The following is a 24,292-nucleotide window of genomic DNA, read 5'->3' as shown; positions in this document are numbered from 1 at the left end:
AGTGCACACAACAAGCAGTAGGCTGGAGTTGCTACACAGAAATTGTTACACAGGCTAGCCATTCCCTCTTTGTCTAGCACAGGCATAGGCAAACTCAGCCCTCCAGATGTTTTGGGACTACAACTCCCATCATCCCTACCTAGCTAACAGGACCCAGTGGTCAGGGATGATGGGAGTTGAAGTCTGAAAACATCTGGAGGGCTGAGTTTGCCTGTGCCTGGTCTAGCACAAGGGTGGGTAAACTTTTCCAATCAGAGGCATGCATTCTATAAAAGCCTTGCCATTAGTGTTCAAAATTAACTAGTTGTCAAGTCGTAGTTGTGACCAAATTGAGATTTTTGGTTGTATGGTTTGTGACCGAGACCTTCCTCCGCCTGAGCTGAAGAAGAGGGGACCTTTTCATTGTTATACGAACTGCATACAGATCGTTTGCAAAACAGTGTTAGAAACTGGGATAGAAAAGCTAGTAGCCAAATGGCACCTGGGTTCTGGGCACCAAAACAGAATGTCTAGTTGCCATTTGGGGGTGGGGAGGGTGTCAACAACACTTTTTATTTATTAAAGCATGAACTAATACAAAATTCACATAAGAGACGCATTGTTAATATATTTTTATCAGAAATTGTTAATATGTTTAATTTGGTCAATATATATATATAAATAAAAACTATTGTCCCATAGCACCTTAGAGACTAACTAAGTTTGTTCTTGGCATAAGCTTTCATGTGTATGCACACAATTTTTAATTTATATATATATATATATTTCAACTGCGTCAGACCAACACGGCTACCTACCTGTTTAATTTGGTGTTTGCAATAAAAATTTTGGTACCACACTTCAGTTTTCAAAACACTCTAGTCTTTATTGTTAATCTCCTTAACATAATGTCTATCCTTAACATATGCTTTGAGGCTTCAAAACACATGCATTGCAGTAATCCTTGACTTTTTGAGGTGCTCTCAAATGGAGACTCTTTAGGCGCAAAATGTGCCTGGCGCCCTGCTAATTTCAAACCCCTGCAAACATACTGTTTCAAATAAGCTCTTTCACATAGTTAAATGGATTGCTTGCTTCTTGCGAGGGAAGCAGGAGGTATATCTGGCTGTTCAAAGAATCACTTTGGAGAAACGCCCTTTAAACTGGTGCGTATTCTACAAAATATTACGACAGGGACTCCCTGCCCTAAGCATTCATGGATTTGCATCATGATGATAATGATAATAATAATAATTCATTATTTATATCCCATCCATCTGACTGGGTTGCCCCAACCACTCTAGGCGACTTCCAACAGAGTACAAAAACACAACTGTGCATTATTTGGTGCTAAAAGCTCCTAACAGTTGAATGCTCTCACACATTTGTACGTTCTTTATACCTGGAATTTCTATAGGATGAGGCCATTCTCCTGTGCGTCCCTCCAGCCTCCGCTGTGCGTGTTAGCTCAGCCAGACAATTATAACCCTCAGGAGTGTTGTCTGATGTCTAGGATCTTAGAACAGCATAATGGACTTCCAGAATTGCTATCATTATTTCTGTGCATCGGCAGGCAATTCATTGCTATTTTATCCACATTGCAGGCTCTTGATGATTAAGAATTGGGTATGCCTCACCTTGGAAAAGAGCATGGGAGATGTTTACTTTCCCCCCAATAGAATCCATATTAAAGGAAATAGCACTCAATTGTGTATTCAGCTAGTACCTATAATCATCGTTGCTATTCAATCCAGCTTTAAATAAACGATCTGAAGCTGTAGCATCTACTTAGAATTGTATTCAGGACATAACTGCAGGACAGATCACTATTGCCAGCAAATCTGATCCCTTTTCCTTTCATTATTTTTATTTCTTGAAGTTTTATCTCACTATCCAATCTCTGCAGTGTTCACAATTAAATTCTTGTGGCTCACAATTAATTAAAACCAGTATCTAAGATGCTATCATAAAATGAACTGAAAATTTGTTACTCATGCCTTTCTCAACCTGGTACTCTCCAGATGTTTTGGAATACAATTCCCAGCATCCTTGACAGTCTGCCACTCTGGCTGGGACTTATGGGAGTCATGCTCCAAAATACAGTGGTACCTTGGTTTACGAACTTAATCCGTTCTGGAAGTCCGTTCTTAAACCAAAGCGTTCTTAAACCAAGGCATGCTTTCCCATAGCAGCGGGGGACTCAATTCACAGGAAGCGAAACATGTTCTGCTTCCAAGGCAAAGTTCACAAACCAAAACACCTACTTCCGGGTTTGCAGTGTTCTTAATCCAAGTTGTTCATAAACTAAGCTGTTCTTAAACCAAGGTACCATTGTATCTGGAAGAGGTCAGGTTGGAGAGGGCTGCTGTAAAATATCAGTACTTGCCTGAATGAAGAGGATTGTGTCAGTTTTCTAGAAGTCTTGAATTTCTCTAACTTGGTAAAGCCATGGGGAGAGTGAAGCCGCTGAGAAACGGACCATGGACTCTTGGAAGGGAGGACCATGTGAAGTAGGAGAAAGGAAGCATGAGGAGCAACATCCGGGGAAAGGCATTCCTTCAAGTTAAGTTACATTTTGTATAGCGGTGTATCTGACACCCACAGTGTGACACACTGACCTTCCCTGGTCTTTAGTCCAGAGAGGGCTCGCTTCAAATCCCTGCCCGGCCACAAGGTGTACTGCAGTTCCTCAGCCTAACTTACCTCAAAGGGTGGTTTGCAAGGATAAAAGGAAGAGGAAAGAGACCATGTATGCTACTATGGACTTTGGGGAGGAAATATTAGAGGAAAAGGTAATAAATAAAGGCTTTTCTCCTTTTGAGTGTATTACACATTGTTTGCTGTACACTTAAAAGTTAATATTGTGGCCATCTCTCATTTGTCTACCCCTTGCCTTGAATTCACTAAGTAGCCTTCTGGAAGGCTCAGAGGCCAATAAAAGTTGATTGCTGATGCAGTTATTGCAAGAATTGGGCAGTGAGTTTGAATATTTTGGCTCTTAAGCTGTCATTGATGGTGAGGTGTTGACTCATTTCTAGTATGCTCCAAGTTTTTCCCCCTTTTCTTAAGAACAAATGAAATAATGGATTGGGGAAAGTGACAAAGCAGAATAGGGCCGTTTGGGGTATTAAATCAATCATGTCAATTTTCAAGACATCAGTTGCTGGTGGAAGACAACTGGTGTCTTGAAAAGTGACATGATTGATTTAATACCCCAAACGGCCCTATTCTGTTAAGAATACACAGGTGTGTGGGGGGGGGACGACGTCGACAGGATGATGGCCAATAACCCCATCCTCCAAACATGCTAGCCAACAGAGTAGCCTCCAGAAGTTGGTAGGCTCTGCTTTCCACCAGTCCCAGCTTGCATGCCAAAAGGCAGTTGGACAACATCTGGAATGCATCATGAACAGAATCTGAGCATGTCAAATTTTTTGTCCATAGGCTTGTCTGGATGGGCAGGAAGTGGAGGGAGGCCAATCAGTGAAATTTTACACATTCCTGAAACTCAAAATGTGTCACATGGATGGGATTTCAGTTGGGTACGCTACACCATCTGTTGAAATCATGGGTGGGCATTTGTAGTACAAAATTCTAAACTTATTTTCCTGCCTTAGGCCTCATCTGCACTATACATTTAAAACAGTATTATACCACTTTAATGCCCCAGCTGCAAGAAAACTGTAACTCTTCAATGGTTTGACTTCACCCTCAGAGAGAGGTACACTTTCTTTGTCGCCCGAGACAGATGGATGCCAACTAAATACTACTTTAAACAGTCATGGCATACTCCAAAATCCCAGGAACTATAGGGTTGTTAGGAAAGCCCTATTCCACCCCCTCCCCAAGATGGCTACAATTCCCAGATTCCTCTGGCAAGATTAATGGGTTGTTACTGAGAATTGTAGCTCTGTGAGGGCAATGGGGTCTTCTAACAACTCTCGGCACCCTTAACAAACTATACCTCCCAGGATTCTTTGGTGGGGGGAAGCTATAATTGCTGAAAGTGGTATAATAACTGCTTTATGTGTATCTTGCACATAGGGTCTTTGCTTTGTCTTCCTCTCAAGTCATGGGTCTCTCCCCACCCCTGCTTAAGGGTATGATCTATGAAGTTCCTGATTCAATGTAGAAGGATAGATATACAAATGGTCTGACTGTTACTTGAGCTTTAGACTTTCTCTCCCCCCCCCCCCCATATGTAATGTAGGATAATTCTGGAGTAGTTAAACCTTACTGTGTTATTGCAAGAAAATAAAAAAGGAAAATAAAAATTGTGATGACAAGTCATTGATGCCTAAAAATTATCTCAGGCTTTAGTTGCAAACGCCAGACGTTGTCTTGTGGAATGCAATGGGTAGAATATCCAGTTGTGAGAAGCGGAAGAGACATTTGTAGAGAGAGAATGCTTTGGCCCAAATGGAAAAGAGAATCTTAAACACAATTACAAACATCTAGATAGATAGATTGATAGATGGGATTAAAAGTGATAGCAAGTACTTGCCAGCAGCCTGGAGATTAGAACAAAATTCTTTTTAATCATAGCAATTGCTACCGCAGTGCCAAAACCACATTAAATTAAGTGAAATAAGATACAACCAATGACTCCATTAGAAATAAACCAGGGTGGGGGTGGGCTTCCAACAGAATATTAAAATATTGTACAGTAATGCATCAAAAATTAAAAGCTTCCCTAAACAGGCCTTCAGATGTCTGGTAGTTGTTTTTCTCTTTGACATCTGGTGGGAGGGCGTTCCACAGGGCGGGTGCCACTACCGATATTTTCTGATTTCAGTAGGACCACTTGATTGCTGCAGCTCAGGATTTTGTGAAGGTTGGGAAGTGGTTTTACTGTTAAAGATGATCAGGTGTTTTTGTTCTTTCATCTGGAAGGTTGACTGAAAACGTAGCTTTAGGCCGGGGGACCTGTGGCCCTTCAGCTCTTGTTGATAAAAACTCCCATCATGTGTGACCACTAGCTGTGCTGGCTGTGGCTGATGGGAAAAGGAGTCATGTTTTGACTGGACTTGAGTCCAACTGAGGACTAGTCTAGGGGTTTCCTATCTCTGATTTAGGTGACAAGTTTGCAAGCTTTTTTGTGAAAAAATGTTAATACCATAAACCTTCCCAAGTGTGTTATGATTTTAAACTCTCGGCCAACCTTTCTCCCCTAAGCTTTTAGCCGAGAATATAGTTTTAAAAATAAATAAAACTGAAACCCTCCTCGGAGAGGCTAAGTGTGGTCCCGCAATTATCTCTTGCAAATCAGCCGCTTGTTTTCCTACCTTCTTGGCTCAGTTACATGCCGAACAGCTAAAGGACCCAAATACTCTTTCAAGGGTAAGTGAATTGTGTGCGTGCGCGCTGCAACAGGGGAGCTGTAAGTCGCGTGTCCTCCCATTTGCTGGCGGCGCCTGAAGGGGAAAAGAAAACTGCAGTCGAAACGTCTTCTCCTCGCAGCATTTTCTAGCTATTGGCGTGACTAGACTATCAAATGAACCCCCGCTTTGTTTTTAAGGAGAACAGAGCGCGCTTTTGAATGGCTGGACGCTCGGAGAGTGTGGGCAGGGGAGGAATAAGGGCAGGAGCACAGCGATACGCGCGCTTTCCAGCCCTATCGATGACTTCCTAGCTGGGGGGTATGGAAGAACGCAAAGAGCGACCGCAAGACACCCCCACCACGGTGGTGATTGATGAATGGAAGGGATTACAGAAGCAGCAGGGCATCCTGGGAAGATGGGGAGGGAAGACTGAACGGTGCATGCTGTAGCAGCAGCTTGTGTGTGTGTTTGTGCGCGCGCGCAAAGGTGAAGTGGGTCTAGAGACAGGGTTTTGGGTGTGTCTCCGGAGCAGCTGGGAAAGGCCGGTGAGCACCGTGTGTGTGTGTAGGTGTGTGTCCCGGAAATGCAACAACAAAGAGGGATCCTGGAAGTGGGCGTGGCAAGCAGCTCCAAAGGGATCCGAACTAATTCTTGATAGAATGAAGGGAGGAATCAGACAGGGATGCGTAGGGAGAGCAGAGAGGCAGCGTAGCAAAGATGTGGCTCAGGAGGAACTGGAACAGCATCTTACCCGGGGAGTTTTCATGGAGGGCTGGCGGCCCACGGGCACCTCGGGAAGGGTGCTGCGGGGAAAGTGCCACGCCTCTTTCCCTCCCGGGCGGTGGGAACAGCAGCAGCTGATTCAGATGCAGACCCAAACGAGTGCAACCATGGAAACGTAGCGGGTGTCCCATAGTAACCTGCAACAACAACGTTATTGATACCAGTCCTTCCCTCTCTCCTCGCTTGCAGCAGACGTGGCCCCGCTTGCTCCTGGCTGTTCGCTCCCAGGCTGATCGGGGCGGCCAGGGAAGACAGAGGAGGAAACCGCGATGGAGGGGGGCGCTACTGCACCCAGTGGCCTAGTGTCAGCTTCATGTGCAGAAAAAAGGGGGTTTGTATCTTCTTCCCTGGCATGACACTCCTCAGGGTGCAAATGCATAAATAGAAATGCGTTTGGAGGAGAGTCAGCCCATACCTACATCACCCTTTTTATTCTTTCCATCCGAAAATCTGCTTAACCTTGATTAAAAAATAAATAAAAAGCAGCGCCTCTCTTTCCTTTCTGCCGGTGTCTGTGGTCTGTGAGAGAGAGAGAAAGAGAAGAAAGCGTTTAGCACGTGCACCGAGGCAAGCCTCACCATATTATCACGACAGCGACGCTTTCCTTCCTCGCGACAGCGGTGTGTGTTTGTGATGTGGCGGCGAGTGTGCGATAGGGGACGAGCTTCCTCTCTCTCCTTCTCTCTCCCCCCCCCCCCCGCCGCCAATGTTTACTCAGAGTTCTCGCAGGACGTGATTCAAAGCTTGGGCATCTCCCTCTTTTCCTTCCCCTTAAACATTTCTGGAGTCTTTGTTGCAAGGGGAATGGGGAGAGCGGAAGAATGATGAGGACGGAGGGTACCACTACAACCCCACCAAAAAAAATCCTATGTGATTTTTTTTTTTTAAAGGGCGTTGAGCTTAAATGAGGGGGGGGGGAAGGGGTTGGAAATCAGAACTCTTTTCCCTCCTCCCCGCTCCCGTTTCCTTCCCCCCTCCCCACGAATAAACATCTCCTCGCAAGTGTAAAAAGCCGAGCTTCCTGACTAAAGTGACCAAGCCGATGGATTATTAAGTAGTAAGCCTGTATTGTAAGGAGACTGGCAGGCGCGCGCTTTCCATCAGCACCGTCTCCCCATCCAAAGGCAAAATGAAGGAGAAAGCAATGATTAAAACCGCTAAAATGCAAGGCAACATGATGGTAAGTGACGACGACTCCCGCCGCCGCCTGCGCCTCAGTAACTCCGGGGCGTCTTTTCTCGGCGTTTGTTTGATACTATATATATATGCAATGCCTCTTCTTAGGGGAAGCGTGATCTGGGCAGTCCACAGGATCTCCCCCACGCCTTTTGCATTTGGAGCCCACCTCCTTAAATACTAGATGGGTCTGCCTAAGGTGGATTCCCACCCCCCAAACCGGATGGCGATGATCTTTGTCTGTGTAGATGCTTCTATTGTGGGCTTGGAAACCCATCCTCTCTATATATTTATATCAAGATTGATGGAATATATAAATATTCTATCTAGCTATAGTAACCGGGAATATGGGAGAAGCAGAGTGCGCGGAGGTTGAACTTGAACCTCAGGATTTGAAAGATCTTGCTTCTTCCTCGCCCCCACCTGCTTACTCCTCCTCCCAGTCCATTGTTTCCAGTTTGATAAGCGCTCTGGCTGTTCCTGTTTTTTCCCCTCTCTCACACACACTCGGACTTGGCGGAAGGTACAAAGCGAAGGGTTCAGTGCCTGGTCTCAGGTGGCAGCGCCGAACTCTTCCCCGGGGATTACAAGATGTCTGGAGGTGTTGAATTTTGGGGGAATTGAAACCAAGATCAGCAGCAGCGCCTCGTTGATAACTTTGACAACTTGAGCACCGGAGTGTGTGTGTGTGGGGGGGGGTCTTCCTCCCCACCTCCCGTTTTCTGCCTTTATTTTAAGCAACAATTCTTCCTCCCTCCCTTCCCAATCCTCCTCCCTCCCATCTATTTATTCTTGGTCGGGTACTTTTTTTTAGCAATAAAATTTGCTGAGTTCTCCTGGGGAAGCGCCGGATGCCATCTTGGTGCTGATGGAAACGCGTTTGTTTTGCCCTCCTTCGATCGAGGGAGGATTTGGTTTGTTTAGTGGTTCGTTGCGGGGGGGGGGGGTGCTTTATGGGCTGTACTGGCTGTGGGTATGCTGATGGGATTTTTGTGAGAGTGTGTGCCCTTGTGGCTGTCTGGCTTGTTTGGTGGCACGTGATGTCCTCATAGGTGATATGTTTCTTCTTTTAACTTAATAAAAAAATAACTATTGATGCTTTTTATATAAACACTTTAAAATTACCTGTTAGTAGCTGCTTTTTTCGGTAAACTATCTTGCACGCTCATTACTTAGGAAATGGCTAATGCTTAAGTGAAAGGTGTGCGTGCGTGCTTGGAGGTCGGCCTCTGTCTCTTCTGAGGTACTTAAATGCAGCAATTCAAGTACTTTGCGTCCTTTCACTGAAGCCCCTGTTGGTGATTCACGATCCTCTTCTTTTTGTTGTTGAAAGGAAATGCTCTTTCTAGCACAATCGTGCTCCCTGCCTACCCCCCCTTTCTTTCAGCAGGAAGGTGCAGTACTATGTGACCTGTGAATCCAACGAAGGGGACTGAACAGGAAGTTATGGAATCAGTTTTCAAAATGGAACATTGCATTAAACATGACTGTTGCCATCTCTATTGTCAATCCTTCGCAAAATGCTTGAAACAGAGGTTCTTCAGCTTAGGATTTCTCCCACCTACCTTTTCCCTCTCTAAAGGTCACTATAGCTTCTTTTGACTTGGCTGTGACTAAAAGAACAGCTAGCCTGCTTGACATGCTTTCCAGCTGAATTATGCTGCAGCCTTAGCCTGATTTGCATGTACAATGTTGCAGTATTAATAAAGAGAAACCTATTGCTCATTATGTTTTAATGATCTCTTTAAAGGGAAGGAATAGGTTTCCCTGCTCCTGCTAAAGAAACTGATCTGTATTATTTCTGGCAGGGGTTTCCTCTTTCCCTGTTAGTTGCCATAAGTTCTGCTAGGTGCTAAAGTGGAACAGATCAACACACTTAATTCTAGGTCACATAGTGAATGAACTAGGAACATAGCTGTAGAGCAAGAGGTAAGCACTACCGGATCAGTTTCTTTCATTGAAATCAGTGCTAAAACTGGCTGCGATCCACAGACTCCATTAATTCCACAGTTGTCTGTTCTGAAGTCTTGTGGGGCTGTTCTGAGTGCGTGCAGATGTCTCGACTTTAGTGGAGATCTGTTCAGCCAAAATTGTTGAGTCACAGGTCTGGAGTACTGACACTTAGCTTTATATATTACCCCTGATTTGTCTGTTACGCTTTGTCTTCGTTAGTAAGTATTGTATTGGTTGTAAGGGGAGTTGGTGTTTGGCCATTGCAACCTGTAATCTGGTTTGTAGCAACACGTGTCATCTGTCCTAATGCATCTGAGCACTACTAATGGACAGTTGGAAAACATAAGACATAATAGCTCTGCTCAATGATGTTTTCAAGGTACTGTGCTGCTGGCTTAATTTTGAAAAGGGCATTTTGCCATGGAATCTATTCTTTGTTAATGTTGACATTTCCAAAGTGGCTAGACTAGGAGGAGAGAGCCTTTCTTTCCAGCCTAAGGGCCACATTGAATGCTGGGCAACCTTCAAGGGGACACATGCCAGTGGCACTAGACCTCAAAGTGGTCAGAGCAATAAATGTGTCTCTTACTTTGTACAGTAGCCTACATTTCAGCCATGGCAAAGCTATACACTTCTATGTCCCCCCCCCCCCAAGCACACACAAGCAATCTCCGCATCCAGGGAAGCAGTGGATGTTCAAGGCCACGTTCCAGTTAGGGAAAGTCACTTGAGGAGGTTGAGACAGAGCCAGTAAGGAGACCTGGCCAGAGGTGAGTCCTGGGGAGAGACATCACATTTGGTCTGCAGGCCAAAGGTATCCAACACATGCCCTGGGCCATTATGTTTCTGTTTACTCCATTCTGAACTTTTCTCATTCCCGTTGCCCACTTAACAAAACTTTCTTCTTCCTTTTTTAAAACAACAACAACAACACACTCAACAATTATTGTGCCCTTTCAGGATTTTTCCTATAGACATATGTCATAGTACATTTATCTTGAAAACAGTTGATAGACCAAATCTCTGCTGTAATTTTGCCTATCGGCAATGCTCCAGTTACTCTGTGTAATGTTTGGTGGCAGGTGATGAACTGCTTTTCTCAGGGGTGGGGGTGGGGTCCCTCCAAATTCTAAAGTGTGTGTCTGTCTTTCGTTCATAAACACACTGCTACCTGCTTGATTGTGGAAAGTAATCAAACAGCTTTCGGGCGGTATTCCTATGAGCAATTTGATTGTAAGTTTCCTGACAACTTGCTGAGTATTTATTGATCTCTCTCTCTCTCTCATTGAAAGGTTCTTGTTAAATTGAACTATTTCATTCATGTGTGAAAGACAGCCTGTGAAAACTTTGTAACGCAGCCTGTTGTCTTGTTATGAAAACCCTGTAACTATATTTCAGTGCCCCTACACCTTTTTGATGTCTTAAGTTTTTTAATTAAACCAGCTTTTGTAAAAACTAGACCTTGTGACACACGGATAAAAGTTGCATTTATTTTTGGTTCCCCCTCCCCCCTCACACACATATTGTGCAGCCTGGAAAAGCTTCTATTTTTACTCTATTGCATTCCTCATTCATCAAACTAGCAGAGGGAATATCATGAAGGAGGCAAAGCTCCCAGGCACTCTGAGTATGTCAGTTCATTATTTCAGTTGAATGCTTTGGTAAGTGGCATAGGTTTGCTTCCATATAATCACTTATTTTTTAAAAATAAATTTGCATATGCTTCAAATGGAGAACATAAATAGCTCCATAATTGCTGTGTTGTGGTAGAGACTATTCTATTGCATAGCTCAGGTTGCAACCTGATACACCACATGCCTGGGACTAAATCTAATTGAACTCAATCTAGCTTACTCCTGAGTAGACATGGACTCTTACTTCTCTCTGTGTGTGTTCATAGGATTGAACTGCCATTGGTGCTACTTGGGACTAAGGCTGTGTACATACTCCTGTTTATTCTGCATTCAGTGCACTCCCACGACTGGTTTGTGAAACCATGTACACAATCCACACATATCCTGCAGTTCCTTGAGAAATGCTGTGTTTTGATATGTTCCCCCTTCTGCCAAAACACTTTCTATTCAATTTGAAAATGTAACCATATGTATGATGTCTGTGCCCATTCACCGCCCACTGGTGTAGACAGACAGACAGACAGACAGACAGACGGGTAACTTGGAAATAATAAAACCATAGAATGGTATGGTTGGAAGGGACCCCAAGGGCCATCTAGTCCAACCCCCTTCAATGCAGGAATCACAGCTAAAGAATCACTGACCAGATGGCCATTCAACTTCTGTTTTAAAAACGTCCCATGAAGGACATACACCCAACTGTCCTCATGTGTGCAATGACACGCAAATGTGTTTTGAGTACGTAGCCCAACTGTTGGGTGGGAGAATTATGTGCATTACAAACTCACCCTAAAAGAAGGAAAAATGCAGAACCTTCACTCCACCCACAGCAAGAGATCCCAGACATGCTGAAGTGATTTGGGTAGTGAAATTTAAGAAGCGTTTGATTGCTCTCGAGTAAGCATATGTGTTTCCTTTAATTGGTTGTGCTAGGCAACAGTGGCCAGTGTCACTGTTTTCTTTTTTATATAAATTTTTATTACTTTTTTTGGGCATACTATTTTCAACAGTAATTAAACATACTTTTTTTACATCTTATTCAATATTTGGACTTCCATCAGTCCAGTCTAAAAATTTTCCAATCTAATCTCTTAGTATACATTTCTTATTTTCCCTGTTACATTTAAAACTCATAACCAATATCTCTATTCTTTATCTACTTTGTAGCACTTCATATATTTCTCCCTACAAAACTTCTTGTAATCCTACTAGCGTAATTTGTTGATTACAATTGCTCTTCAAATAGTTGGTATACTTCTTCCAATCTTCTGTAAATCTTTGTTCCCGCAGGTTTCAAATCCTTCCTGTCATTTTGTCCAATTCTGCATTGTCCATTATTTTCATCTGCCAGTCTTCTTTCATCAGAATTTATTCTTGCTTCCATTTCTGGGCTAACAATACTCTTGCCGGTTTTCATCTTTACTCTTAGTGGGTCTGGCAACTGTGGATTTTGAGAAATGCAGGGAGGCAGATAGAAAGCTGCCACTAGCCACAGTGGCTATGCTCTTTCCCCATGTTCAGAGGCAGTAATGCTTCTGAATACTAGTTGCCAAACACCATAGAGGTAGGTGTGGAGAGTGCTCTTGTGCTTGGCGCCTCCTTATGTGTTGCCTACAGGCGTTTGGTTGGCTGTTGCGAGAACAGGATGCTGGACTAGATGAGCCATTGGTCTGATCCAGCCAGCTCCTCTTGTGTACTTACCTTCATCTAACCTCAGTTCCTAGATTAGGGGGTGGTTCCTTCCCTATCTCTATAGTTATGCTCATAGTTATCTCTATCTCTATAGTTATGCTCATAGTTATCTTCCCTATCTCTATAGTTATGCTAATCCATGGAATTGTTAGCAATGAGGAAGCAAATACTTGTAAAAATAATAATAATAGATGGCCACTGAATACATTTATATAGAGTATTACTGATGTTTTCTTTGTTTAAATCAGAGTGATCAAGAACAAGAGGAGCTTGTACTTCTTCATGTTGTGGGAAATTATCGGGGTGTGAGGATTTTGGTTTTTTTCCTGTGTATAATGGGGCACAGAACCTATGTCCCTCCTGATGTCGTTGGGCTCCAACTCCCATCAGCCCCAGGCAGCATTGTGAATGGTGAGGGACGATGGGAGTTGTAGTCAAGTGACATATGGTGGGCCAGAGGCTCCCCACCCCTGGCTTATAGTTTTGGGCTGGGGTGTTTTCCATGCCGTCGTCTCCATTGAAGCTTCACTACTGCCAGAGGTACCCAACATGATGCCACCAGATGTTGCTGGGCTTCAGCTCTCATCCTCCCCAGCCAGCATGGCCCAAGATGATGACTGGGAGCCATAGTGCAGCAACATCTGCAGAGCATCTTGTGCCTACCTCTTGCCTAAGGTAAGGATGATTTCCATGAGAGTTAATGTTCAGTTTCCTAACTTCCCTGAGTTGATTTCTTGCTGAATATCGCTGTAACATATAACTACTATTCTCGGGAGAACTCGTGAACAATTGCTCACTTACTTCATTTTCATATTCTTTCAATATCATTTAAAACTATTGCCATTGTTCCTCCGCTTCAGACGGTCCTTTTGGTATAACTTAAATGCTCCCTGTTCAGCTGTTGCATTTGAGATACTCTTTTTTGTCAATGTGATCATCTTCCTTTCACTTAAATCTGATTTGTTCAGAATTTAATTCAGGAATGCTGTTGGGTTGTAGGGTATAATAATTGCTTCCATCAGGAGTAAACCCATTTCATTCAATATTTGCTTTACTCACTTGGTGCCCTTACTAGCTGCTTTCACTAGGGGCTTAACTACCTCTCAGGCCACCTTTAGTAGGCAGTTTTTTGTGTTTGGTAACTGGAAGGCCTTCATGTTGACAATGGACATCTCCACTTGCATACATATTCTCTTGCACATCATGCACACAAAGAGGAGCCAGTTACGATTTGCACGGTGAGATAAGTATTACGATGGCAATAAACCCTACATGACCAAATACTATCTTTTCTGACATTTTTGCAAATCAATGAGCCACACTTCCAAAAAGGCACAATTGCACTGGAATTTATGCAGTTGTATCTACTTGTAATGAGTTATGAATTTGGCACGCAAAGAGGGAATACTTTTACTGAAGTGAAACAGACTTAATTGAGGTCAGAATTTAGCCTAATGTCTTGTCTCTCTTTCAGTTAAAGGCATCTCTCCAAACTGTGAGCTGGTAGAATGGCAGTTATTACAGAGAGTGCATTCATTCCCAGTTGCTTTCAAGTAAAAAATTTGGTGCAGCTTTCCATCACTCCTACTTCTGGTAACACACGAAACTGTACTGGTTCTTTGGTTCCTGAATCTTACTATTTTGGTTAACTGTAAAGGGCAAATAGGGACAGCATTCTAGTCTTGTGAGTTCTCATTTTCTAGGGCTTCTGTCCAACTTACGGTTGCATCTCCTATTGTGGTTGCTAAATAAATATTAAATGGGCAGAAATCCTGTAGAATTTAAGGGAGCTGTGCACGGATATGATGGGTCATTAGTCTTCTTTTAGCTTCATTTGGGAGCCTTTCCCCCTCCTTCCTACCTTGCCTCATCTAATGTAAATATTACCTCGTCCTTTTCACGGGGTCCTATCATTTTATTTTTTATATGATGCTTAGGATGCCAGCACTTAAATAAACATTGCATTATGATAAAAGTAATGCAAACTGATCAATTCAAGCCATATCTTAGTGATGGTAGCATAGCAATTCTAGCTGTATAATTGGTTATCTTGGATTAATAGCTCCATGCTAATTTCCACTAGATTCCAGTCTACTTGAATTCAAAACCTACTTGAATTTTCTTTTGTGGGAGGTAATTGTTTTCTTAGCATTATTGTATAAAGGGCAACCAGGATACCCAGAACTGATTTATATATTCACTTATAATTCTCATTCTCAGATAAGATGTTATTTTTTGCCAAATCCTGAATTTTGTTAAGTCATTATTTCCATTCTTTTCCTTGCAAGTCTTTGTATGTATGTATGATGGTATGTATGTATGTATGTATGTATGTGTTGTTGTTTGTCTGTTTTGATTCCAGTATCAAGAAAACAGCACCAGAGTTGCCCTCTGGGTGCAGGCAACATTTTTTGTAGGCGACTCGGGGATTAATGGCAAAGCCTATGTGACTACATAATGATTGCTTCAGATCGTGATTGTATTGCTGATACTGGGCTCACATTCCAGCTAGATTACACACTGAATAATGTAGTTGATTCTGTGTTTATGACCTGTGAGAACATATAAATAATCTTTATAATGGCCTATTTTTTTAAGTTCCATTATTCTCCAAAGATTGTATAAAATGTTTGAATTCATTATCTTGTGGCTTTAATGGCTAATGATGATTGAATAGCGGGGAAAATATGGGGCTGGTTTTTCTTTCATTGTGCATGAAGAAACATTACCCCATCCCATTCTATTTCCTAATCACACGGAATCTTACAACAGAACACCAAAAAATCGATTAGCTGTGCCCTGTTGCCTTTAATAGGACTCCACAAATTCCAGAATTAAGACAAGTCATATAGTAAGCCAGGGCTTTGTTTCAACCGGAACTCACAGGATCTCACTTCCAGCACCTCTCATTGTGGGTGCCATTGCCATTATAAGAGAACAAGAGAGGTGTTTGTGGTGAGTTCCGGCACCTCTTTTTCTAGAAAAATAGCACTGAGTCAGACATGACAGTATGCATTTCTTACACCATTAGAAAACATTAGATACAATCATCGTATGTTGGATATAAACTGAATACAATCATTGCAAAATATTTTTGGGATTATTTGATGACTGAGAGGTGCATTTCTCATATGACACCCCCCCCCAACATATCTCACTAGTTAAGACTTCTTGGAAATACTTGTACACTGTGACTCTGCTGGTTGTACATTTGCTAGTTGTACACTGGCTTTTTGTAACATCTCTTATTGCTTCCCCTTTGCTCCTTTTGCACTCTGCATCGTGCTTGGCTGTTCCGTAGAGTTACATTAGGTAGGTTTGAGCTTAGCATATTGGCCGCTTTCTTTCCACCCAAATAGCTCGTATGAGAACAGTTCCTTGCAATTACGCTAATTGTTTCAGCTATGCAAAAGAACACGTGGGCGATAACATCCGAAAACTGCACAAGAGGCCTGTCCACTGTGGTATTTGTGGCATTTTGAGTTGTACATAATGTTTGCACAGGCTGTGGAAATGAGGACACCCCCCCCCTTGACATGATTCCAATATTCAGTTGGGTAATGCATCGGTGAGGAAAATGAAGGGCCGTTGCATTGCACTGTGGTGAGGAACGTAAGGCTCAGGGACTGAATGTGGCCATCCAGGGATCTTTATCTAACTCATGGAATGGTCCTTAAGCCAAACTCTCCTTCCCACACTGGTCTTGCTCTGAACCCTACTTGAGTGTTGTTGTTTACATTTGTTATGTTTGTAATGATGTAATTTTTTATATGTTGTAAGCCGCCTTGAGCATGGTTTTAACTTCGGAAAGGTGGCATACAAATAAAATGATTGATTGATTGATTGATAATTCCTCTTGCTAACTTGGATGTGGAGATGTGTATGTGTGTGTGTATGTGTGTGTGTAGAAATATCTGTGCAAAGGTAAGAGACACATCCATTTTTGCCTTTGGCCCCGCCCACCACCTGTATGTAGCCCCCAGAATATGCAGAACATCCCCCTTGGGTTGTTTACAAAGAACACATCATCAAACCCAGTTTTGCTATAGAGTATGCTTGGCTATTGCCCCTCTCACAATGCCGGTTTTCTGTATTCATGATTTATATTTTTTGGAGTATTGTCATCCTTGTGTTTCAGAAGACAATGGAGGAGTGTGACTTTTGGGGGTGAAGTCAAACTGTTGGTTGGTTGCAGCACCTGCTGTGGCTGTAGAGACTGATATGGGAGAGACATTTTGTTGTTGTTGTTGCAGCTGGGGCAAATGAAGGCGTCTGGTTGTGCTGCTGGAGATGCACCAGGGAGTTTCTCCTCTTTATGCTCCTCCCGGTGGTCATCCCTTAAGATTTCATTCTTGGTCTGCACCTAAGAACAATATGTGGAACACCCTTCAAATCTAGGTGAAATTGGGTGAAGGGTTGATGCCCACATGAAAATGGAAGGGGATTTTTTTGAAATGGCACTTCATCATTATTTCTTTACTACATGCTTGTTGACTAGGCTTTCCTATAAGAGATAAAACAACCACAACATCCCGTGAGTGGGTTTGTACTGCTTTCCCCTCCTCCTCCTCCAGCAATGAAAACCTAATTACGAGAGCGTGAAAAATGCTTTTGCTAATGCCTTCTTATAATATGCTCTGGGGGCTGGAAATTATTTTTGTGAGGATTTGGTAGGTAGAATAAGTATTTGGATGGAAGAACTGTTTCTTTTAATGAACTGTATATACTCATGCTGTTAAAATAACATTTTGCAGGAAGTTTGGCAAAAATAATTCTTCACAATTCGGAAAAAATAAAATAAAATGAAAACACCAAAGACTAGATGTTGGAAAGTTTGCAAAATATACTAGGAAAAAAAATTCAGTGCAAGACTATAAACAGCCACCCACATTTTAGTGAGTAAGAGTCCCTTCCAAGTGGCCAGGATATGCCATCCACACTGCCATTTGTCCCATGATTTTCTTCTGTAGTCCCACTTCCCCCAGGAATAACCAACGGTTACTGTTGTATTGGAACAAGCATTGATTGGGGCTTTTTTTTGGCAGATTGATGTTCATTCCAATTCAGCAGTAAACAGTGGGTTTTCCTTGGGAAAGCAGAGGGGCAAGCAAAACAATACAATACAATACAATACAATACAATACAATACAATACAAAACACCTATTGGGCCTGTGGCAGGAAATCACATGACAAGCAGAAGAGATCACATGACAAATGAAAGTGTGGATGAGCCCTTGTTTCTTCTTTCAGCCATGTGCACGCACTAGGGCTGGACGATATCTGGTTTTCAGCATTGCAACATATCACCCACTAAACGTTGCAATATATTGATATATCATGATGTCCGAAATAAGGATGGAACTATGTAGAGGTGAATTGTGGACTGACTAACCCTTGCTGGTGCCACGTAGTTGTCCTTGTACAACCCAGTTGCTGTATTACAGGAGGGAATCACTGATGGCCGCCTCTGCATCCTCAGAAGAATTCAGGACATCTTGCACCTTAACTGTGAGAGCATTGCTGGGCAGTCGCTCATAGGATCAGACTGCATGAATTTCTAGTTAGCTGAAACTGTAACTTAAGAAGAAAATGCACTATAGACACAATAATGCTAATCTGCCCTTCTGTATTTAGAGCTTTCTAAATAGCATCCACTGCTAAATTTGTGGTGTTAAATATTCTGATGGATTGTTTAAGTTTGCATTTATCCTCTTCAAAGCGTTGGTTTTTGCCCCATCTGCCTTGGATAAATGCAACTTCCCTCTGCTATTACTTGTTTACCTTCCCCCACTGTTATCATGATTTTCACTAAACTTTAGTATCTTGCTTCATTTTTTGTCTATAAGCCCCACTTTGCAGGGATCTTATTCACCATAGTTCTAATACACTGTGGCCTTTCTCTCTCTCTCTTTTAAAAAAGAATTTAATAGTACTAATGTTAAGGAGACTGTACTAATATTAATGAGACAGCCTGGTTAAACACTTTTCAGGGAGAGTAATTAGACTGAGCCAGCATGTCCTTGTAGGCGGGAAGCAGAGATGGTGTGAAGTATATCAAATTAGTTTCAGTGGACATTGTAAGACACTTATCTGGAAGCAAAAGTGATTCATGCTGATGACATTTATATAAATGATTTATATAAATGATGCTCTGGACATTCATCAATTCCTATTTAAATAGGAACCGAAATCTGAACCAAAACCCAAAGCTTTAATTCTCCCCCCCCCCCAAAAGCTGAACTATTGTTTAGAACCCTCTGTTGAACCTGAATCAGAAGAGGACCCTAAAAACAGTTCTTGGGTTACTCGTTTTAAATATTGTAAGCATTTGTATGAAAAGAGAATGGTGTTAATGGTGTCAACAACCAGAGTGAATCGTGAACATCACACACTAAATTTGGGAGGATGTTGCATATTTTGGCTTGGTTTTTGCACTCCACCCCATTCCCCAAATGGTGCAAGATTACAGGGGTCCCAGGCATTTACCCAGGGTCCATGATTCCTTTTCTAAATGAGGCACAGAGGAGACTGTGGTGCCTTTGCGATCTATGGTTTATTTACACACATACACAACCTGAACCTGCGATGGAAGGGTTCAGAGCATCAACATTCCAAAATGGTCTTGCTTCTTCCTATAGCAACAGCCTTGGATTCAAAAAAAAAACCAAACACTGCCCTCAAGCACTGTTCTGACTAGCTCTCCAGCTTGCTGCTTTTCTTCTAGGCCACATCACAACTGAGGGCTCACCTGCACTGCCATTTGTCCCACAATTCCTAGTTATGGGTCTGAAAGGTTTTCGTTTTGACCTGCCGCTTTCTGGAGGAAAACCCACTGTTTACTGCAGAATTGGACCGGAAGTCAATCCACAGAAAAGTCCATTGACATTTTGTTCCGATTCAGTACGAAACAGTGGAGTTTACCTGGGAAAACTGCAGGACAGAACTAAAACCTCTCAGACCTGGGCCTAGAAATCATGGAAGGGTCTTAAGACTCATGTTTAACATGTGTTAGACCACAGCCCTGAGATCCTTTTCATGTATACCCCTGCCCAGCCTCGTATCCTCAGTGTGTAGCTGTGCATACTTTGCCTAAATGTATGGATTCTGTTAACAGTAAAATGTATTTGTGTTTTACGTTTTTTTTAAATGTATTGTAACATGTTTGGAGACCTTTGCATAACAAATGATTAACAAGTTTCATAACAATAAATGCAGAACTTTGTAACTGTGTCTGCTGAATGTAACTCTGTTAGTTTCATCCCTGTTTTCTGTTCTATCAAGGTTATTTGGATTTTCTTCCAGTCCTCCGAGGTGTTGGCTATCCCTCCCAATTTGTGTCATCTGCAGATTTAATAAGGATTCCCTCTACTCCATGAGTCATTGATAAAAATGATTGTGAACCCTGCTCAAAACCTCTGTCCAGTTTGATTAATGGAAGATGCTGAGTACTATTTTCCAGCCACCTGCGAACCCAGCTGGCACTGCCATCATCTACCTTGCATTTAACCAGTTTGCTAACCAAAATATTGTGGGGGGTTTTGCCAAATGCTTTGCTGAAAGCAATCTTAAACTATGTCCATAGCATTCCCACAGTCCACTAAACTGAGAGAGGAGATCAATCTGGCAGTAGTTATCCTTGAAAATCCACAGTGGTTTGTACTAATTATCTTGATAACTCATTATTATACACATCAATCTTATGTAACCTGCTGTAGTTTACTCCTTGCCTCCGTCTCGGGGGCGGGGGGGGGGGGGAGAGCGGTGAGCAGGATATGTCTCTAGTTCTTCGGCGTCTATTCCATTTTCCTGGATTTGTACAGGCAGACAGTGTTCCTTCGTATCCCTAAGGTGCAGTTCGTCTGGCCCTGAGCTCACTCAGCTAGGCATTTCCTGACCAACTTTTTAACTGCAGTCCTGACCTCTTGGCAGCCATGCTGCTTATGAGAGGTTGAAGTTTCCTTCTTTGGGAGAAGAGGAAGCAAAGCAGGAGTTGAGCAGTTCCATTAACATTTCACCATCCTTACTGAGCAGCAGGTCTACCATTATCCTTAGTCTTCCTCCTGCTTTCAGCACACCTGGAAAATCCCTTATTGTCATTCTTGGTATCCTTTGGCATCCTGAGCTTTAGTTCTCCTGACCTTGTCCCTACAAACCAAGGCTCTTTGTCTGTATTTGTCATTGGCTGCCTGTCCCTTCCTTACATTTGTTGTACATGTCTTTTTAAAAAACCCCCAACCCAAACAGCTCATTACAAAGCTTTTTGTGCAGCGACATTCAGTTTTCTTAAAAACGCCTCCCATTTTTCTTATTGGATTTTTTTGTGGTAGTGCTTTCATTGACAACCTTCATCAGACTATTCTCCTTCTCCACTATTGTGTCCAGTCATGAAATTCTGCCTGGAATTCCTATGTGTTTATTTCAAATCAGTTTTCCTTTTAATTGACTGAGACATGAAATTGTCTGTATAAAACAGCTTCTGCAGACTGAATGTCTCCAATGCACCTTTGGCCTCTGACACAATACTATGAAATGGAGGCGTTTTGTGCATCCAGTAATGCACAGAAACGCGTGTGTGAATTGGCTTGTAGGAAATTGTCTTAATTCACAAACTGACTGCTACAGTTATTTAACAGGCATTCAGTGCCAGCAGGCACTGAGGGGAGCGCAAGAAGCAACACAGATCCTGCCTAGGGAATTTACAGTCTGCAAAAGATACTGGGCAAAGAGGCTGAATGAGTCGGAAGTGGAAGATCTGCGAGGATTAAGGGGGTAGTTAGAGCAGGGGTGGGAATCCATGGGTCTTCAGATTCTGTTGGACTACAGCTTCCATCATCCTCAGCCAGTATAGTACATGCTCAGGGATGATGGGAGTTGTAGTCCAACAACATCTAGAGGGTACATCTCTTGGTTAAAGCATTGTCCAACTGGTGGGCTGGCACCTATTGCACTGCAACCCAGCCTAAGGTGGGTCATAACAGCCTGGGGTTCCCAGGCCTTTTAAAGCTATGCTATATGGTCTTGCAACAGATTATTTCTGCTGGATTTTAAATGCTGTTTTGCTTCTTATGCTGGTTTTTCATCATTAAATTGAAGTAATTCATTGAACAAGTTTTGATTGTGTGTTGTCTTTAACTCTGTGTGAACCAGACTTTGTTGACTGGGCAGCGAATAAATGTTCTAAAAATAAATAAAATGGTTTTGAACCAGGTCACCAAATGGTTGCTTTGGCTGAAGGTTGGTCTTAGGCCTGAAAAGTTTGAAGACTACTAGGTTAGAGCGAGGTTAGCTGGCAATGGTAAAGGTGAAGTGATTGAATAGTCAATTCCCCTACCCATTAGGTTAACTTTGAATAGTTGATCAAGATTAGTTCAAACTATAGGTTAATACTGTATTGGTTAATGATGCTTTGGATTAATAACTACATGGTGTGTTAAATGTATTTGTACTAGATGCTGATATTGAAGACAGAGGCAGAGCATCTCAGCAGGAAAATCTTATCAGGCAAGGGCAGAAAACTGAGTTGGAATTTGCTTGAAATAAACAAGGCACTTGTCAAGCAAATATTTGTGCAAAGGATGTTCAGTCTGATTTCAAACCCATTTGATGGTCTCTGTGTAAACAACGTTGGGCTGATCTGTTCAAGCAGCTGAACGTGTAGTTGGAAAAGTTTTGCTAGAGCCTGCAGTGGCAGTTGCTTTAGCCTTCTCTCGGAAGAGTTTTGCTATTGATTTAATAGGTTTCCTGAACTCTGACCTATGCAGGGAAGCGTCTGCTTGCATTAGACCCAAGGGCTAAAATCATTAACTATCTGGAAACACAAATGTTTCAGCGCATGCTCCGTATTGACTTGTAATTTGTATTTTGTCCTGGGCAGATTTGGCATTTGCAACGGTTCTTATCTTAGCTTTTTCTGAACAAATTTTGCTGCTGTTTGGAAAACTTGCTGCGTTGCAGAGCATTGGCTTTATCCCATTAATATGGAATACAGTACTATTACATGTATGGATTTAGAAGCAATACAGATTAAGGGCTCACCCAGACTTTCTTTCGTGCCACGCTTTCCAGGCAAAGGCCTGCACTTTCCACGTCTGTCTGTGTAGGTATTTTTCATCCTGTCGCTTTCCCTAATAAAACCCACCGGTTATACCACTGAATTGAAACAAACAGCAGCTGGGGTTTCTGTGGATTACAGTGGTACCTTGGGTTAATAACTTAATTCGTTCTGGAGGTCCATTCTTAACCTGAAATTGTTCTTAACCTGAGGTACCACTTTAGCTAATGGGGCCTGCAGCGCTGTCGCCGCGCGATTTCTGTTCTCATCCTGAAGCAAAGTTCTTAACCCGAGGTAATATTTCTGGGTTAGCCGAGTCTGTAACCTGAAGCGTCTGTAACCTGAAGCGTCTGTAACCTGAAGCATCTGTAACCCAAGGTACCACTGTACCATTTGTTCCAATTCAATGGTAAACAGTGGGTTTTCCTGGGGGAAGCAGTGGGACAAAGACGAAACTGCTTGGACCTGGAAAGCATGTTGCAAAAGGAAGCCTGGAGGAGCAATATGTTCATGGGCACTGTTCCCTACCCAAATTTTTATTTGCCACTCATCAGATTTCCCCATGAATTTGTGTGGTCACCTGCTGCTGCCTCCCTGAAGCACCACCCTAAGCAAGCCAATCAAACTGAAGCAGGGAGCTTCAGTGTGCAAGGCAGTTGGTAAGCATCCAGCTTCTGTTTGTTTCTGAGATGAACCACGTCAGCCACATACATACATAAGACAAAAACAATACCAAAAATTCTCATTATGGGAATTAACTTTTTAAAATGTTCTTTGTTTATCCATTTGTTGTGTGAGAAATTTAATGAATTGGTACTTTGGAGAATACATGGAATTATTATTTTTTGGATGAAAGATGCTGTATAAATGCAAATGATTACTCTTCACAAATTCCTGTTCCTTTTAATTATCCCATTTTAGCTATGAATTAACAAAGCAGTTGGAGAGAGAGAGAGTGACTTTGATTGTGGTGGGACTGTATGGAAGTACAACAAAAACAGTTGCGGGTTATGCAGGGCAAAAGTTTTGTCAACAAATAAAGAATGCGAACATCAATAAACTAAGGGACAATGTGGTGTAGTGGATGCTGTATTGCAGCACTTCTCAAATTTCCCACCATTGCAGGCCACCTGGAAATTGGTGGGTGTCTTGATGGGCTCCTCAATAAACTTTTTTTTTTTTGTTCTACAGAGTGAAGCATATAACTCACACTTTCATAACATGTTTCCCCTTCCATGCCAGCATCATTGTCAAAATCACTGCCACCAGAGCCTTGTTAACTTGCTTGGCTATTCAGGTCCTGGCCAGAATGGCCTCAATATCTGCTGTCAGGAGGGGAGGGAGGAAATCAAGGTACAATAACTATTGATTGCTCAACAGCCTTTCCACAGACCAGCTGAATGGAGGTCGTGGACCACAATGGGCTGAAGCAAAGCAACAAACCACAATAGTCCTTTTGAGATTGTCTGTCTATGTATACCGGGTTCACCAAAAGAGAAAAATAGTTTTGCTCCCTTTACAGAGGACTACACCAACACTTCAGTGCTGGAGAGCCATGTCTGGCAACCCAGACTATTATTATTATTATTATTATTATTATTATTATTATTTATTACCTAGATGGAATACTTCCTAGAAGCCCTACTTATGCAGCCTTGAGTTCCATGACAGAAGAAAGTCAGTATATAAATGTAAGAAATGT

At 42.5% G+C, this 24,292-nt stretch overlaps 1 protein-coding gene across 2 annotated transcripts in view; it reads left to right on the top strand.

The window, feature by feature from the left end:
• DPP6 (dipeptidyl peptidase like 6) overlaps positions 1-24,292 on the top strand; it is a 486,229-nt gene that overhangs the window by 46,617 nt on the left and 415,320 nt on the right. Inside the window, exon 1 of one of the 2 annotated variants that reach the window (XM_083406245.1) lies at positions 6,798-7,263. The exons of the other annotated variant lie outside the window; for it this stretch is intronic. Coding sequence (XP_083262371.1) covers positions 7,213-7,263 — 51 coding nt within the window. The 5' untranslated portion in view covers positions 6,798-7,212. Of the gene's footprint in view, positions 1-6,797; positions 7,264-24,292 lie in introns of those variants that run through there. 2 annotated transcript variants of the gene reach the window in all.

Source organism: Podarcis tiliguerta, assembly GCF_965153285.1.
Source record: "Podarcis tiliguerta genome assembly, chromosome: 12".
In the NCBI taxonomy this organism is placed as follows: domain Eukaryota; kingdom Metazoa; phylum Chordata; class Lepidosauria; order Squamata; family Lacertidae; genus Podarcis; species Podarcis tiliguerta.
The sequence above is the reverse complement of the archived record's forward strand: the minus strand, read 5'-3'. Positions and strand labels throughout refer to the sequence as shown.